The 17,227-nt window shown below is 43.4% G+C and overlaps 1 protein-coding gene across 1 annotated transcript in view; it reads left to right on the top strand.

The window, feature by feature from the left end:
* Positions 1-17,227, top strand: part of BMPER (BMP binding endothelial regulator) — a 165,528-nt gene that overhangs the window by 76,309 nt on the left and 71,992 nt on the right. The window contains exons 7-9 of the mRNA XM_083407062.1: positions 6,427-6,526; positions 13,383-13,492; positions 15,448-15,588. Coding sequence (XP_083263188.1) covers positions 6,427-6,526; positions 13,383-13,492; positions 15,448-15,588 — 351 coding nt within the window. The remainder of the gene's footprint in view (positions 1-6,426; positions 6,527-13,382; positions 13,493-15,447; positions 15,589-17,227) is intronic.

Here is a 17,227-nt window from a genome sequence, read left to right as displayed (position 1 = left end):
CACTTTTTGCCAATGCTTGGTTGCCAGTCGCCATTTTGAATCAAGATGGCCGACCAAAACGCAACATGGGCGTGATTTCACCCAGGTTTTGGTATAGGTTGAGCCTCCTCTCCAAATATTGTCGCCAGACTTGGCACAAGGGTTCCTGAGGTAGGGTGGCAGCTTTTGTCGTTGTTTGTGGACTGGGCACAGTTTTAAATCAAATGGGTGGCCCAAAGCATCAGTTTGTCGTGTTTCTGCTAATTTTTCAGCATAGGTTTGGCTGCCTTTCGAGATAATGTCACCATTCTTGGCACAGTGGTTCCCAAGGTGGGGGCAGTGGACTTTGTTGCCATTGGGTTGTTGGGCACCATTGTGAATCAAGATGGTGGAATGAAACATGACTTTGGTATGACTGCACCCAGTTTTTGGTTTGATGCATCCAAATTCGCAAATTACACTATTCATTCAAAAAACACAATATTCTCAGAATGTTAAAGTAAACTGTAGTATAATTTTAGACAGTCAACTGATTGAGAAGGTGAACATACAAACGATGGAAATTTTGTATTGCAGTGAGGTGGATTTCTTGGTGCCAGTAAGAATAAGTTTGTTCTAATTTAGTGCAAAAGTGCTTAGAAAAGCCAACAGTCTGGCATTCAAAATGCTCTTCTTTATCTAAAAGAAGCCCTGCTTTATTAATTATGAGTGATGGCCAAGGATTTCTAGATGTTGACTTCTAGTAACTTTTCATGTTGAAGTAATATTTCAATGTGCACATTATACTCAGTATTTAACTAAGTCTTTGTGTAAGATAAATACCCTTGCGGGCTGAATTCAAAAGTGGGCAAGATGGGTGGGTGCACACCTTTTCTTTCTATTTCTGCCATCTGTTTACCACCACTCCTCCTTGCCATCCACATTAAATTAGGGCAAGGGCTACATGTGGCCCTAAAGTCGCAAGTTGCCCTGCGCTTCCCTAAATCATAGTTACAACTTACCACATTTTTTTAATGCCAGAGGAGGAGACAGGAGCTCCTAGTCCTGAGGCTCATTCACATAGCACTGAACTGTGGTTTAGCATTACAGCTCAGTATGACATTTGGCTCTTGAAAACAATTAAATAGAAAGCTTTTGTGTATTTGGTAGTGGAACAGGTTTAGAGGCTATCAAGCATTTTCAATTATTCCGAGTGCCCCTCTTTAATTTAATTCATGAAGGCTCTTCATTAGTAAGCATGAATTTCAAGGTTATGAACATGAAGTTATTCTCTGCACCCGTGGGCATATGTAGGAAGCCAAAACAAAAACCCCACCTATCTTATATAATTATGCAATTTGTATTGTCTTAACAATTACAAAAAAAAGGAAACTAATTATTGGCGTCTTTTTTCACATGCTGAAATGAGCAAGGGCTCATGGGCTCAGTTCTGACACCATACCGCCATAAGACACTTCGACTACTATTTAAGTAATATCTGAATTGACAAGCCAGAAACCATGGTTTGAAGTCAAGTTTGCATTCCTGTGTTTATGCTAACTATGGATTGGCATGATGCCTGAATCAAGAAACCACAGTTATGGTGGTTGTTCTATGCCTTGAGGCTGTTGCTTCACAGAAGGAATTCATGGAGCAAAGTGCAAAGAGGGTGAGTGATTTAAGCACACAAGGAAGTGACAATCATGGGGTCCATGATATATGTCTTGTTTTGTCCTAAGCCATAGTTTGGTGTAATATCTGGTAAAACTATTGAATTCAATGAATTAAAAGAATAATAGATTATACATGGTGCAAAGTGTTACCAGTGGTGAATGGAATATATTAGATTCCTGTGTTGCAAGTTTAATTGAGCTTCTTTGCTAAGAGGAAATTCTTTGACATCATTACGATGTACTTTGGCTAAAAGCCTGACATGCTGAAGTGTATTTTTGTGATCTCAGGAAGCACAGCCCCTGGAAAGTAGAATAGATGACAAACAGCAGCATTGATTTGGCCCTTGGCACCACACACTTCAGCATGTTTGCCGGTTGTTAAGAAGGAAGATGGCTGCAATTCAGTGGATTCCTTTCGATCTGAATTACTAGCTGATGGACAGTACAAAAATTCATTGCAGCTGGATGCACCTATAAAAGCTTAATTCCAAAAGAGGAACCAGTCCATAATTACTTGGGGTTCTAAAGTCCCAAGAATTTTACATTACACAGACAAGGAACCTTGTATGAAACCTGGCGGTGTGTCCTGTCACATGATTTTTTCATATGTTTAACTTTTATATTTATAACATCAAAACGTACAGAACATATTTTAACATTTTGGATGCTGCAATTTCCTATTTTGTAATGTGTCGTACATCTTTTAGATTTAGCACACCCACACGAAATTGTGAGTTCCCGCTCCCAAATAAAATAGATGGTATTAGGCTAGCAAGGTACAGTGTAGTTAGTGAGGGTATCATTTTTTTAACTTAACCATTTCCAGGTACTACAACAGCATAAATAACATTGCAAGTAATGGATAACACATGGAAAGGAGGATGAATCAAAATAATCTCGGCAAGCCCTGGCGCAAGAGTTTGTCCATTTGATTTCTGCTCTTCCCTTTGTGCCATATTCATGACATGCACAGAAGGCTTCAGTCCCACCAGAGAGACGCAAAGGCACTTTCTATTTCAGTGTGAAAAAGCTCTCAGCTCTACAGTTAAGTTCAAATTCAGTATGCACCAACAAATAACAACATAGTTCAGATTTATAGCTACAGTGGCTGTATAACTGAATAACTAATATGTTTGGATTGGACTGGTGAGGAAAATTTCCTTTTTTTCACCATTTGGTAAATGCTGAGGTAAGAAACATTTGGTTCAAACCGGTCCTCTTTTGGAATTAAACTTTTTATAGGTGCATCCAGTTTTCATCCAGCTTTTTAGAGCCATTGTGGTGTAGTGGTTAAGAGCGGTGGACTTGTAATCTGGGGAACCAGGTTCGCCTCTCCGCTCCTCCACATGCAGCTGCTGGGTGACCTTGGGCCAGTCACACTTTTTTGAAGTCTCTCAGCCTCACTCACCCCACAGAGTGTTTGTTGTGGGGGAGGAAGGGAAAGGAGAATGTTAGCTGCTTTGAGACTCCTTCGGGTAGTGATAAAGCGGAATATCAAATCCAAACTCCTCCTCTTCTTCTTCTTCTTCTTCTTCTTCTTCTTCTTCTTCTTCTTCTTCTTCTTCTTCAGGTTCCTCTTTGCTTATTCTCTTGTAACATTGGGTCACCCTCATAATATTGCCTCGGTATTATTGGGGCAGGAGAAAGATGTTATAAGCAGAAAGGTTTGAAGTTGACATGCTCCCTAGTTTTGCTAGCTGTTGTCATTCTTAAAAAAACTTGCAACAGATAATTTCTCACTGGGGCCTGAGTGATCAAGGCCGCATATGCGCTATACACTTAAAGTAGCATCATACCACTTTAAACTGCCATGGCTTCCCCAAAGAATCTTGGGAAGTGTAGTTTGTGCAGGGTGCTGAGAGCTACAATTCCCAGAAGGGTTGATTGCCCCAACACCAGATGGTGTTGGAGCACAGACTCACTGTTTCTGCTTTAAACCACTGAAGGTGTCTCTCGCTTGACCTACCTGCTCCTTTGGATAACCTCATCACTCATGCATCACGAAAAAAACTTTTGGGCATGGTGCCTGTTTCTAGGCTTCTCCCGCGAGCAATTGGACCATTTTTCAAAAGTTGTAGGTTTAGTTCTCTGATAACCGCACCTGCACATTCTTGAAAAAGAAAAAAAAAGGGGGGGGGGATCTATCTGTTCTCTGAGCTGCCTAAGTGGAAAAAAATCATTTCAGAGTTTCCTGACTGATTCATAATTCAGAGCAGCAGTTTCAGACCGCAATATACTTTGCATCCCTGGATGCTATGTTGAAAGGATTATGAGCGCAGGCCTAAAGCTGTGTGCATTCAGGATGTTTCAGCAGCCCCCCTTGGGGCAAGTTGGAGGGGGGAAAGAAAGGCTGTGTTCTTTTCAGACAGTGCAGTGTCTGAAAATCTTATTAAAGTGCGCGTATGCAGTAAAGATAATGCTTTATTTTGGGTATTGGTATTAACATTAGAATTAAAACGTCTCAGTAAACTCATCGCACACCACAGCTTCCTCCTCTGTGCTCTAGAGAGGTAGAGCATTTATATTACTTGTCTCTCAAGAGAGTTTAGAGAGAGATCCTGAATGCATGGGGCTGTGGACAACTCATAATTCTTTCATGCCTCTAGGAGCGCAGAGTTTATTGCTGGCTGCTTGTGCTGCTTTAAATTATAAACTATACAGGAAATTTAAATGAGACGATCTGGAGCAAAGATTTCTTTCTTTTTTTCAATATGAGTTGATTGCAGTCCTTTGTGGGAGAGACACAGAACAGGTTTTGCTGCAGCGGAGGTTGCTGCTGCCCATTCATTCATAGCCGCTGTCCATTTATTGTCTTCTGAAATGAGAAACAAAAGCCACACCGAAACAGAATACAGTGGACACTCGGGTTGTGAACATGATCCGTGCGGGAGGCATGCTCACAACCCACAGTGTTCACAACCTGCAGTGGCGCGTCTGCGCACACGCTGGTTGCGATTCGGCGCTTCTGCGCATGTGCGACTGCCGAAACCTGGAAGTATCCCATTCTGGTACTTCTGGGTTTCAGCGCGTCCGTAGCCTGAAAAAACCCAACCTGAAGCGTCGGTAACCCGAGGTATGATTGTATTGTTTAGGCTGATAGCTCTGTTTGGTAGTAGAGACAAAGACTCTCCTCCCTGAAAGAGAGGGGAGTGGTTGTGGACGGGAGCCTGAGCACCGCCCACAGCAGGGGGCTCAGCCCCCTGCCTTTCTGTTCCCTGGCTGGCGCTCCTCCCACCAACCGGCACCCAATCGGGTGCCGCTGGGGGGTGTGGTCAGCCAAGTTCAAATTGCAGCGCCAGCCCTCTCCTCAGCCTCTTTCCACATGCGCAACGCCCAGCAGATGAACTGTGCTCCCTGACCAGGGCCTCTCTGTGCTTATATACATGTTGATAATATTTCATTTAAAGGGCTGGGTTGGCCAAAACAATATTTCTTTCACAGTTTGACCTTCACCCTCTCTATTTTATTCCCAAGACCTTTATTCTACGTTGTACCGTATAACTCCAAGGATAGCTCTTTATTCTTTTAAAAACAGTCTTTCTCAAAAATCCGGCCTCATGTTCCCGTATTATTTTCTCATTTTCTAGTGCCTGCTTATGGGGGATTTTTGCCTTCGTTTTTAGCTCTGTGTTTCCCCTTACAGTGGTAGTATTTAGAGCAGCAATTGTCTGGTGTGGAGGCACCAGTCTGCCTCTCCTGTCTTTTGGATCCAACTTTCCCTCGGGAGAAGTCACAAGATTATAGAAAGACGACTTGAAATAAAATAAAGTAACAGTTTCAAACCTGAAACCAAATTTAACTCCTTTTGTAACTCCATGAAAAAAGAAAAGAAAGATTTTAATGGATAACAAAGGTACATGTAACGTCTCTGTTTTCAATTAATAAGAGCAGGTCAGTTACATTCGGTATGAGATTCTGCCAGTGCTTTTTTTCCTAAAAAAAGAAGTTTAGGTGTACTCTCATTTTGACTCAAGAAAATCACCATTTTATAGTTCAAGTTGGGGAAAATAAATATGGTAAATGGACAAAAGTACAAAGATTCACAAAATGTTTAGGGGTATACATACCCCTGCCCCCCCCCCGAAAAAAGCACTGGATGCTGCTATCAGGGGCACTGTGAGATTAGGGTAGAGAGCAGTGGCGTAGCGTGGGGGGTGCAGGGGGGGGCCGGCCACACCGGGCGCAACATCTGGGGGGGCGCGCTCGCACTCGCAGCTCTCTGCCCCTACCTGGCTCACTCACTCTCTCTCACTGCAGTGCTGGCTGTGCGAATCCGATCCGAGCCGCCGGGTCGCCGCCCACTGTGGAGGGGAGGGTGCCAGGCGTGCGGTGCGGAGAGAGAGCGAGGGACTATCTGAGGGAGGGACAGTTCAGCGGGAGGGGGGCGCAAATTACTTGCCTTGCCCCGGGTGCTGACAACCCACGCTACGCCACTGGTAGAGAGAAGGGGGGAGAAAGAAGTGGGGAATAACGATATTTCATTCTTTTGCATAGTGTATGTGCACAGCTTCTGTATCAGTGTCAGGTGGCCTCCCAGCACCCATAACAAAGCAAATTCCCCAGGATTCTTTCTAGGAAACTGTGTGCTTCATATGGTGTGGATGTTACAATATGCTGAAATGCATTGTATAAGATTTGGCCTATGAAGTGTTTGTATAGATGAGAATCTCAGCTTTCCTGCTGGATGTGTTTTCAATACGTTAGCATTTAATTAAAGTGTGTTTAGAGACGTGTGGCTCAGGCTGCACTGCGTTCTTCAGCTGTGCGTTCTCTAACTGACCCTATTTTCTTTTAGGGTGGCAGGACACAGTGCGTACAGGAAGTGTGCCCCATTCTTTCATGTCCCCAGCATCTCAGTCATACTCCATCCGGACAGTGTTGCCCAAAATGTTTGGGTGAGTGGTTGTTTAAACAGGCATATTGCATGTACTCTGTACGTTTTCTTTCAGACAACTCACAGACACTTGAGGAAGCTTATGCATAGTTATATAGCACAGAAATTTTTTGAAAGAGAACAATTGCATCAAATAAATGGAATATAGTTAGAAAATTATAGCTTTTACAATGGTGTTATTATGATTATTTTCATTTCCCCCCTGTTTTTCTTTATCAGGAATTAGGCCAAATCTTGGCCACTTAAATTTGGTTTTGAATAGATGTCAGATGTACTATTTACTTTGGAGAATAAATGTGATCTTCGGAACTGGATCTGGAAGATTATTATGTACATCTGTTTTTGCTCTCCCCAAATGAGAGCAATTCTGTATGGTATTTTATTTATTTATTAAGACCATCTTAAAGCCACCCTTCACCCAATGATCACAGGGTGGGTTAAAATAATATTTAAAAGAGGCAACAACTATCCAATGATTAGAGCAGATAAAACTGTAATACACATGAAAATGTTTTGCAGAAACAGACTGACATCCAGATGCAACATTAGCAGAGTTGGGGTTTGCTTGGTTGTTTTTTTTACAGTCAGGTGGTATATAAATTGTATGAGATAAATAAATAAAACAGTCGTACTTCTGGGTGGGTTGGGGAAGATGTTCCATAACCAGTGTGTCACCACTCAGATGGCGCTGTCCCATATCACCACCCAGTGTATAGAAATATAGAAATTCTGGTGGTGGTAAAAGAAGGGCTTCCCTCCCAGACTGAAGAATCTGGTGAGGCTGCTGCAGGCAGGCATTTATTCACATCCCTGGTCCCATGTTGTTTAAGGTCAACATTGGCACCTTAAATCAGGCATCGGCAACCCATGGACCGGATGCAGCCCACGAAGACCGTTTTGCCAGCCCATGAGCCACCCGCAAACTGAGCCGCCCACTTGGCAAGTCCCCCACGCGCTGCGCTAAACCAGCCCACTGCAGCGCAGGGACTCACTGAGTGGTGCCGGAAATGGCGCCTGCACACGCCCAGATACCAGAAATTGCATCTGTGCTGAAAATCACTTCTGCGCAGGAGCGATTTTCGGTGTCTGGGCATGCGCAGAAGCGATTTCCGGCGCAGTGGACGTGCGCAGGTGCAATTTTTGGCATCACGCTGCGCCAGTCCAGCCCACGGATGATTTCTGTGGGAGTGATCCAGCCCATTGCTTGGTAAACCTTGCCAACCCCTGCCTTAAATTCTGCCTGGAAGCAAATACGGAGCCAATTAAGAATTTTAAAGATATGATCATTAATAGCTACTCCAGTGAACATTTTAGTGGCAGGCGCCTGCACTAATGATCATTTCTGGACCATCTTTCAGTAAAGCCTCTTGCAGAGAGTACATTACAATAATATAAATAGGAGGCTGCCAGGGTGAGAGTAACTGTGGCTAGGCTACTGTATCCATGAATGATTGCAGCTGGAGAACGATCTGAGGCTAGAAAGATGCAATCTGTGCCACTGAGGCTCCTGGGATGGCGTGACAAAGTTGGATCAGGGGTTATCTTCAGAGTGCACATCTGTTAATTTATTTAGTTACAGTGGTGCCCCACAAGACGAATGCCTCGCAAGACGGAAAACCCGCTAGACAAAAGGGTTTTCCGTTTTGGAGGTGCTTTGCAAAACGAATTTCCTATGGGCTTGCTTCGCAGGACGAAAATGTCTTGCGAGTTCCTGCGGGGTTTTTCCCCTCCCCCCCCTTTCCCCAAGCCGCTAAGCCGCTTATCAGCTGATCCGCTAAGCCGCTTATCAGCTGATCCGCTAAGCCCCCAAATCGCTAATAGCGCTAATCCGCTAAGCCGCTAATGGGCTTGCTTCGCAAGACGAAAAAAACCGCAAGACGAAGAGACTCGCGGAACGGATTCTTTTCGTCTTGCGAGGCACCACTGTATTTAATTTATTAAACCACAAATGAGTACAAAACCATTCTTATAACAGTAACCAATATACAAAACCAACTGGAGGTGACGAATTCTTTCCTTGCGTTCAAAAATGGTATATAGAGTGAGGGTTGGGGTCAACTAAATAGTTCTGCCAGCAAGAGGCCGAGCAATGACTCCTTATTGCGCAACAAGGCTTCCTTCCCTTCCTCTGCTATGTGACCCCCACCCCCCGAACAGGAGGAGGGGGAGGTTGTTCCATCAGAAGAGCATATAAGCTTGCACTGATAGAACATTTGTTTTAGTGTGATATTGAATTCTTCCCTGAATATGTGAAATCAGCTGGCTGCTGTGGAGACTAGATGATCCATGGGACCCCTTCCAACTCTGTGATTATATCATTATTCCAATAAGGATCTCCACAACTTGCATGGGGGGAAGCATATCAGCTCAGTTGGTTAGGACATAGTGCTGATAACGCCAAGGTTGCAGGTTTGGTCCCCATATGGGACAGTTGCATATTTGTGCGTTGCATGGGGTTGTACTAGATGGTCCTCAGGGTAACTTCCAACTCTACAATTCTGTGATTCTACGTGCTAATGGTCATTGTCTTTACATCCTGTGTGCTAGTTAGACTCTTCCAATACTGCAGCTTCCAGGAAAGTACAGCTAACCCCATTGAGAAAAGGCTGTCTACCCAAGAACTACCACCCCACAGCTCTTCCAACTTGTTGGGATCAGCCTCAGTTTATTGGCCCTTATCCAGACCACTACTGTCCCCATCCAACACCTGCGAGACATCCCCGTGGCTCCAGTGATAATGAGAAATAGAGTCCTTGACATCAGCATATGGCTGACGCCACTCCCCAAACCCAGCAGTAGTGTTCCAGCACTACTCCAGAGGAGCATCACTTGAACTGGGCCAGGCGTTGCCTATATGGCATCTTCCAGGTGTTGTAATACAGCTCCCATTATCTCTGACTATTGGCAGTGATTTGCTGGGGATGATGAAAGTTGTAGGCCTAGTGGTAGCATCTTGTTAGCTGCTGCTGAACCGGCGGTGCATGTGCTCTAGGTGGCAAAATGGCTTGCTTCTAGATGTACCTGCAGTATAAAAGGGAGATGGAATGATATAGCTGGCTTTGGGGAGGATACGACAATGCAAGAGGCTTTGTTAGTGAACAAGCTAGATAACTCATTTATTGTTTCCAGCCTCGCCAGACCAATATAATGTGCTTTCATGCAATGCACGGCAATGCAAAGGATGTGTTGTCCCATATGGGATTTCTGAACATCTTGAACTGATTTTCATAGGACAGTCTTGGCGTTGACTGGGATTTTTCATATCCTGCAAGACTTGGCTGGCATGCCATAAAAGTTGTACTGAATTATCTTCTGGGCTGGTGCACATCATCACTTAGTGATTACTGCTTTCTAACTCAAAACATTACATCAAGGAGATTGTTCTGCAGGATGTACAGAGCCGTTTTTAAAGACGTGTGCTTGTTGTAAGAATTGGCAATATCATTGCAGGTGGGGATTATTCAAACGTCTGTTCACAGTAGATGAGATTTGTTAAAGGCACACTGACTCCAAACCAAAATGTGACAAATATACTATAAACCAGACTCTGACAGGGCACTTGTCTTATACCAAGCACACAGACTCAAGTGCTGAAATATATTAGCTCCAGCATGAATATAAGTGCTGTAATATACATATAAGAACTTTGCACATCCAGGGTTGTCTCCATTCTCTTCAGTGTTGAAGAATGTTCCATGGCAGTGAAAATGAGAGGGCCTCTTTTCCCAAGAAGCTCTCAGTGGTCTGTCAAAGCTCCGTGGGACGTGTTGTTGATTCTAAAAGATGTAGTTTTAAGCGAGAGAGTTCCCTAACCTTTTAGTCCATGATAACATACCTAAAAGTCTAATCGGATGTGAACCCTCAGCTTCTCAGACTAAACCCCTTCAATTTTTCACGTGAACACCTCAAAACAATATTTAGCATGAGTTTTATTCTAGTGCCACCATCTTCTCTTCTCTTTTCTTCTCTTCTCATGTGGCCAAGAGAGGACCAACTGGGAGATGCCTGCTTATTCTGCAGCATCTGGGTTTCATCAGGAGTTGGCTCAGAGAACAGTCTGCAGTCAGGGAAAAGGAAGTACTTCTTCACACAGCACAGAGTTAATGGGATTTGCTGCCACAAGATGTGGTGACTGCCACCAGTTGAGATGGATTTGAAAGTGGATTAGACAAAAAATGGAGGACGAAGCTATCAGTGGGCACTAGTCATAATGGCTGGGCACTGCCTCCAAATTCGGAGGCAGTGAGCCTCTGGATACCAATTGCTGGTTAACAACTGTGGAGAAGGACTAATGCCCTCTAGTTCTGCCTCTGGCCTTCCCAGAAACATCTGGTTGGCCACTGAGATGGGCTTTTGGTCTAATCCAACAGGAATCTTCTTCTTCTAGCTCATTGTGGAAGATCCTTTCCACCTTCCTCAGACTTTGCCTCCAGATTCTTAGAAGAGAGGCAAGTGTTCCTGTCCCCAGAGATTTTTCATACTGCAGCCAATTCTCTTTTCCATTCCAATGCAATAGAGCAGATGTGTTTGTGGGCTTGTGTGAGGCAGTAGGATGAGGATGAAATCTGGAAAACAGGTGTGAGGGAGAACAAGTTTTGAGGTGGCAAGCAAATGTGTCTCCTCTCAATTGTTTCCAGATATTACATACATAGTTATATCAAAATCCTCTCCAACACATCTGCTGTGTTGTGATGGTTCTGTTACAAGGCAACCTGTAAAGGCTATTGGCCTGTTGTGTTAGGTTAGTACTGCTATCCAAACCCTTAACAATCTTTACAACAATCCCTCCAATAGCGGGTGGCGCTGTGGGTAAAAGCCTCAGCGCCTAGGGCTTGCTGATCGAAAGGTCGGCGGTTCAAATCCCCGCGGCGGGGTGCACTCCCGCTGTTCGGTCCCAGCGCCTGCCAACCTAGCAGTTCGAAAGCACCCTCGGGTGCAAGTAGATAAATAGGGACCGCTTACTAGCGGGAAGGTAAACGGCGTTTCCGTGTGCGGCTCTGGCTCGCCAGAGCAGCGATGTCACGCTGGCCACGTGACTCGGAAGTGTCTCCGGACAGCGCTGGCCCCCGGCCTCTTGAGTGAGATGGGCGCACAACCCTAGAGTCTGTCAAGACTGGCCCGTACGGGCAGGGGTACCTTTACCTTTACCCTTTTAATCATTCACCCAGGAATTATATGATTTTATTCATAATCCTAATAGAGGGTTGAATCCAGACTTCCCATCATGTGCAGAGTAGACCCATAGGTATAAATGGGGCTTAAGTCATGACCGATTTAAATCCTACTGGTATCAGTATGTCTGCTTTAAGCATGACAAAATCATAGAGTCCAGAGTGAGCTCTTAATTTTGAAATGAAACTTTTGAAAGCAAATATACTTATTGGTACAGTATAGTTGTGCATGCTAATCATCTCTAGAAAGCCCAGGCATTTAAAAGTTTATTTCCAAGTACAGTACTGTAGTTTATTAGCACTGGTGTAGTCACTTTGCCTCCTTTCCTCAAGCTGTAAAATGGGGATAAATCTACAATACAATGTTGTCTGTATCTGTCTGTACTTCAGTACTGAAATAGCAGTGCTTGTCCAAAATGGTGACAAGTATGAGGGCAATCAGAGATAAGGGACTCAAGGGTTGTCTTGTATGACCTTAGAGTTTTACGTCTTTGTGAAACAAAACAAAATTTCTTAGTAAAGAGCATAGAAGCACATTTTAAAGTTAGGCCAAGCCATAAAACATGGGCTTTGTGTGTATAAAACCCAGGTCCAGTTCTTGGCTTCTCCTAAACTAAGGCAACTCCATTGTTGCAATACATTTTGTTTTGTTTTGTTTTTATGGGTTATTAATCATACATTTGTAGAAATCGTTTTATTGCATTTAGTGTTTGTAGAGATGTTTTTAATTGTTTTTAGAACTTGTGGGGGGTTTGTACTTTATCTAATTTTTTATCTTGTTGTACACCGCTTCCTTTGGTTGCAGGCTGTGAAGCAGTCCATAAATGTGTTAGTTAGTCAATTAATTAATTAAAGTGAGACCTGCAACGAAATGTTGCAGTGTATAGTGTTCCTGTCCTAAATATTCCATTCCACTAACCCTCCCTTCTGGTTTCCCATATTCATCCTCAAATGTCAGTTTGGGGTCCCCACATTAGCTGCCCCCCCCATATAAATAAATTGTGCTGCTTTAAAGCTTGTGGTTTCACCGAGCTTATTGATGTCTCTTTCTTGTGGGTGGTACCATTTTGGCCACATGAGGACTGGTACCCAGATAATTGAGTTTACTATTATTTTTCAAATAGCTCTCTGGCAGCAGGGTTAGGAAAACCCTCTACCTGACCCTCAGAAGTGCCACTGGCCATGGGCTAGATGGATCAATAGTCTTATGTGATTATTATTCATCCATACATTTATTTGTTTATTTAAACTTATTAGTCCCTTGTCACCCGAAGGTCTCCAAGTGACCCAGCAAAGAAAAATATACAGTACATAGTACCATAGGGAGGAAGAGGGGGAATCATCTAATACATTAATATTTGATGTATGGAAAAATACATACCAGCCATGTAAATAGTAGTAAACAATATTAACAATACTCAAATAATAAACAGAGCAATACTCTGACCTGCTAATTAGAAAATGAACAAAAATTCAGTTCCCTCTATTGCCATCGTCCTATCTTTACCTCAGGTAATCAGTAATTTCTTCAAAACAGTATAAAAAAGGATAAGAAACAAATCCTGTATAAATGGATTAAAACAGAACAATCCAGTCAATAATAGTTTGCAGATGAGCAATAGCTATCTTTGTTGATGATGCAGCTCCCTTTAAATCACATTTTTTTCCTGTGTTTGTATTTCCCAGGGCAGAGGAAAGTGTTTGATCTCCCATTTGGAAGCTGCCTCTTTCACAGCGATGTTTATGACAACGGAGCCTCTTTTGCATACGACAATTGTACTAAGTGTACCTGCAGGGTGAGTTGGTAGTAAACCCCTTTTCATGTCATTTTCATGGTGCAGCAGTGATACCTTTACACCTTTGCTCCCGTTGACTTTCAGATGCATCTCTTAGTAAAGTAACACCATCTGAGGCCCTTCTTCTTGTGCCTCCTCCGTGAGAAGCCCGGAAGGTGGCAACAGGAGAACGGGCTCCCCATTTGTGCAATGCTCTTCCCAAGGAGACTCACCTGGTGCCTTTGTTATATATCTTTAGGCACCAGGCAAAAGTACAGTGGTGCCTCGCAAGACGAAATTAATTCGTTCTGCGAGTTTTTTCGTCTTGTGAATTTTTTCGTCTTGCGGAGCACCACTGTGTATTGACGGTTTCCCATAGGAATGCATTGACGGTTTTAAAAAAAAGGTGCAAGACGTTTCGTCTTGCGAAGCAAGCCCATAGGGAAATCCGTCTTGCGAAGCAACTCAGAAAACGAAAAACTCTTTTGTCTTGCGAGTTTTTCGTCTTCTGAGGCATTCGTCTTGCGAGGTACCACTGTATTCCTCTTCTCCCAAGCCTTTGACTAATTAAACCATTTTGGCCATTTAAACTGGGTGTGGGGTACTGTTTTTGTTTGTTACTATGTTATGTATTTTTGTGTATTTTACACAAATACACAAAATTATGTATTTTATATTATGTATTTTATGTAAATCACTCTGTGATCCTCAGATGAAGGGTGGTATAGAAATTGTGTGTGTGTGTGTGTGTGTGTGTGTGTGTACACCCTTGTGCAAATTAATTGAAACAAATAATGTAGTTTATTGTACAAAGCTCACATATGCGTACATTAGTAACGGATATGACCTCCGCTATTTTAAAGCAGCATTTGAACATGAATTGGCATGGAGTCTACTAATTTCAAACAGTCACTGTTGATTTTCGGATCCCTTACCACACTTGAATCAGTTCCTGAATGAGCTTCTCCATAGTCGTACAGTCTACAGCTCAGAGGCGACTTTTGCAGATACAGTGGTACCACTGGTTACAAACGCTTCTGGTTACAAACGCTTCAGGTTACGAGCTCCGCTAACCTGGAAGTAGCTGCTCTGGGTTGCGGACTTTGCCCCAGGATGCGAATGGAAATTGTGTGCTGGAGGGGCGCTCACAGCGGGATGCTCCATTAGAGAAAGCGCACCTCAGGATAAGAACGGTTTCAGCTTAAGAACGGACCTCTGGAACGAATTAAGTTAACCAGAGGTACCACTGTAGCCCACAAATTCTCAATGGGATTTACGCCCTGGCCGATCAAGTACCTGTATTTGCTGCTCTGCAATGAATTTCGAAGCTACAAACATGAATCTGACCAAACTGCGGGTGGCAGTGGAAGACAGGAGTGCCTGGCGTGCTCTGGTCCATGGGGTCACAAAGAGTCGGACACGACTGAACGACTAAACAACAACAACAATGAATTTCTTCACCACTTTCAATGTGTGACAGGGGGCTAGGTCCTGCTGCAATATCCCAGTACTGTCAGGATACCTCTTTTCCAGCTCTGGAATAACTCTCTTTCGTAGAACATCAGTATATTGTGGTGAGCGCATCATTCCTTCTATTGGTTGCAGGCTTCCGACACCATAACGATCAACTGACTTTTTGTGTTTGTTTTGAGTACAGGATTACGAGTAAGATAGAAAACATGCTTTGTTTCAATTAATTTGCACAAGGTTGTGTGTGTGTGTGTGTGTGTGTGTATGTGTATGGGGTAGGCACAGCCTGAAAGGTTCAGTGTTCCTAGCCATTTTTCTTGTGTCAGGCCCCATACATGTTACATCTGTGTAGATATTCTTACTGTGTTATTGTAGCTTCCATTGTCTCCATAGTGGCATCAGTTTAGCAACCACTTCATGTACCCAGTCACTAATTGAGGAGGGAATGGTATGCTCTTCATCCTCTTATCTGCACCCTCTCTCCCTCCCTTCCTCTTTCCATGTAGGATTCCACTGTGGTGTGTAAGAAGAAATGCTCACCTCCTGGAGATTGCATTAAAGGCAAAGAGCAGTGCTGCAAGGAGTGTGTCTCGTACATGTCCCCAGAGAAAACAAAAGTGTGCAAGTTTGGCAACAAGATCTTCCGGGTAAATGCCCTTTTTTTAAAAAGAAACTGCTCCACACGGGTATCATTGCAACACTTGAGTAATCATCAGGTTGCAATGAATCCAGAGCAGTGGTTTTATCTTTTAGAAGTGCAGAGAGGCTCCCACACAAGGAATTAAAATAAAACAGAAAAAAGATTAGCTTTCTGCAGTCTGGTAAACTGACTCCTTTCTGCCTAGGCAGACAGCCGTGCTGCTTCCCTGTGCTATAAAATGCATTATAATGATGTGATTCAGTTTCCTTAGCACATCCCAATAGCTATAGTAAAGGTACCGCATTTTTCGCTCTATAAGACGCACCAGACCACAAGGTGCACCCAGTTTTTGGAGAAGGAAAACAAGAAAAAAAATATTCTGAATCTCAGAAGCCAGAACAGCAAGAGGCATCGCTGCACAGTGAAAGCAGCAATCCCTCTTGCTGTTCTGGCTTCTGGGATAGCTGCGCAGCCTGCATTCGCTCCATAAGACACACACACACATTTCCCCTTACTTTTTAGGAGGGAAAAAGTCAGTCTTATAGAGCAAAAAATACGGTATTTCTCTGTGGCCTGTATAGAGCATAGCTGAATAGACAAAGGCAAAATGGAACCTCTCCTCCCACCCGCAGGTGAGCCAATAGGAGCTGAATTCACCTTTTTGGATACACACAGCTATAGTACACAGCTATAGATACATGCAGTGCTTCATGAGTTGGGAAGGCATGGGGTATTAATCTACTCCTGCCCTCCTTCTACCCAGGATCATTGGAAATTCCCTACCAAAACACTGCCCATATTATTGGGTGCCTGCTTGTTTTTTCAAGCCATGCAGAATTTCTCTCCCCCCGCCCCCGTTGGAACTGATTTCTGACACTGTGTCGACCATCTGTGTGTTGAGAGATCCAGGGATCAGATGAAAAGTTAAATCCCTTATGCACATAGTATTTACTCAGCCAATGCTGCTTTTCATTAATTTGCATTCCCCCCTACACACATTGCACAAAGCTGCACTGTACGTAGGTCCTGGAAACCCTGTTTATAGTCAATTGAAAGGAACTACTCTTCATTCATTCAGTTGGTGCTTACACACAGAAAAACCATTGTGCCACCAGCCAATTGTCTCTTTCTTACATGCATTCTTTCTTACACACACACACACACACACACACACACACACACACACGACTCCTTGTGATTATCATATTGACTTGTACTCAAAAGAGCTACTTCACGTGCATACAAAGGATTGATTTTTTTCTTTAAACCCAAGTGCCCAAGCCATACACTGCTTTTGAAACACACCTCAGTTTCAAAATAGGCATTTGAAGTCTGGGGTTTGGTAGGACTGCTCTTCCAGAAACTCATGTCTAAAAACCACTTCCAGGTGCAGAAAATTCAGATCTTGGGATCCAGACCAGTATTCCGCAGAACAAAATATCAAAATTATAAGAGCAGACAATGACTGTCCAGCCTCTTACAGTGGCTTAGTCAAAGTCTACAATCATTCTTATTTCCCAAGGCTACACTCATACATTCACTGTCTAGGGAGAGAGGCCCATGGAGCAGAATAAGACTTATTTCTAAGTAAATATGTATAGGTTTGAACTATTATACAGTTAGTTGTCTCTGTTTCTTGTATTTCC

Source organism: Podarcis tiliguerta, assembly GCF_965153285.1.
Source record: "Podarcis tiliguerta genome assembly, chromosome: 12".
Taxonomy (NCBI): Eukaryota; Metazoa; Chordata; class Lepidosauria; order Squamata; family Lacertidae; genus Podarcis; species Podarcis tiliguerta.
The sequence above is the reverse complement of the archived record's forward strand: the minus strand, read 5'-3'. Positions and strand labels throughout refer to the sequence as shown.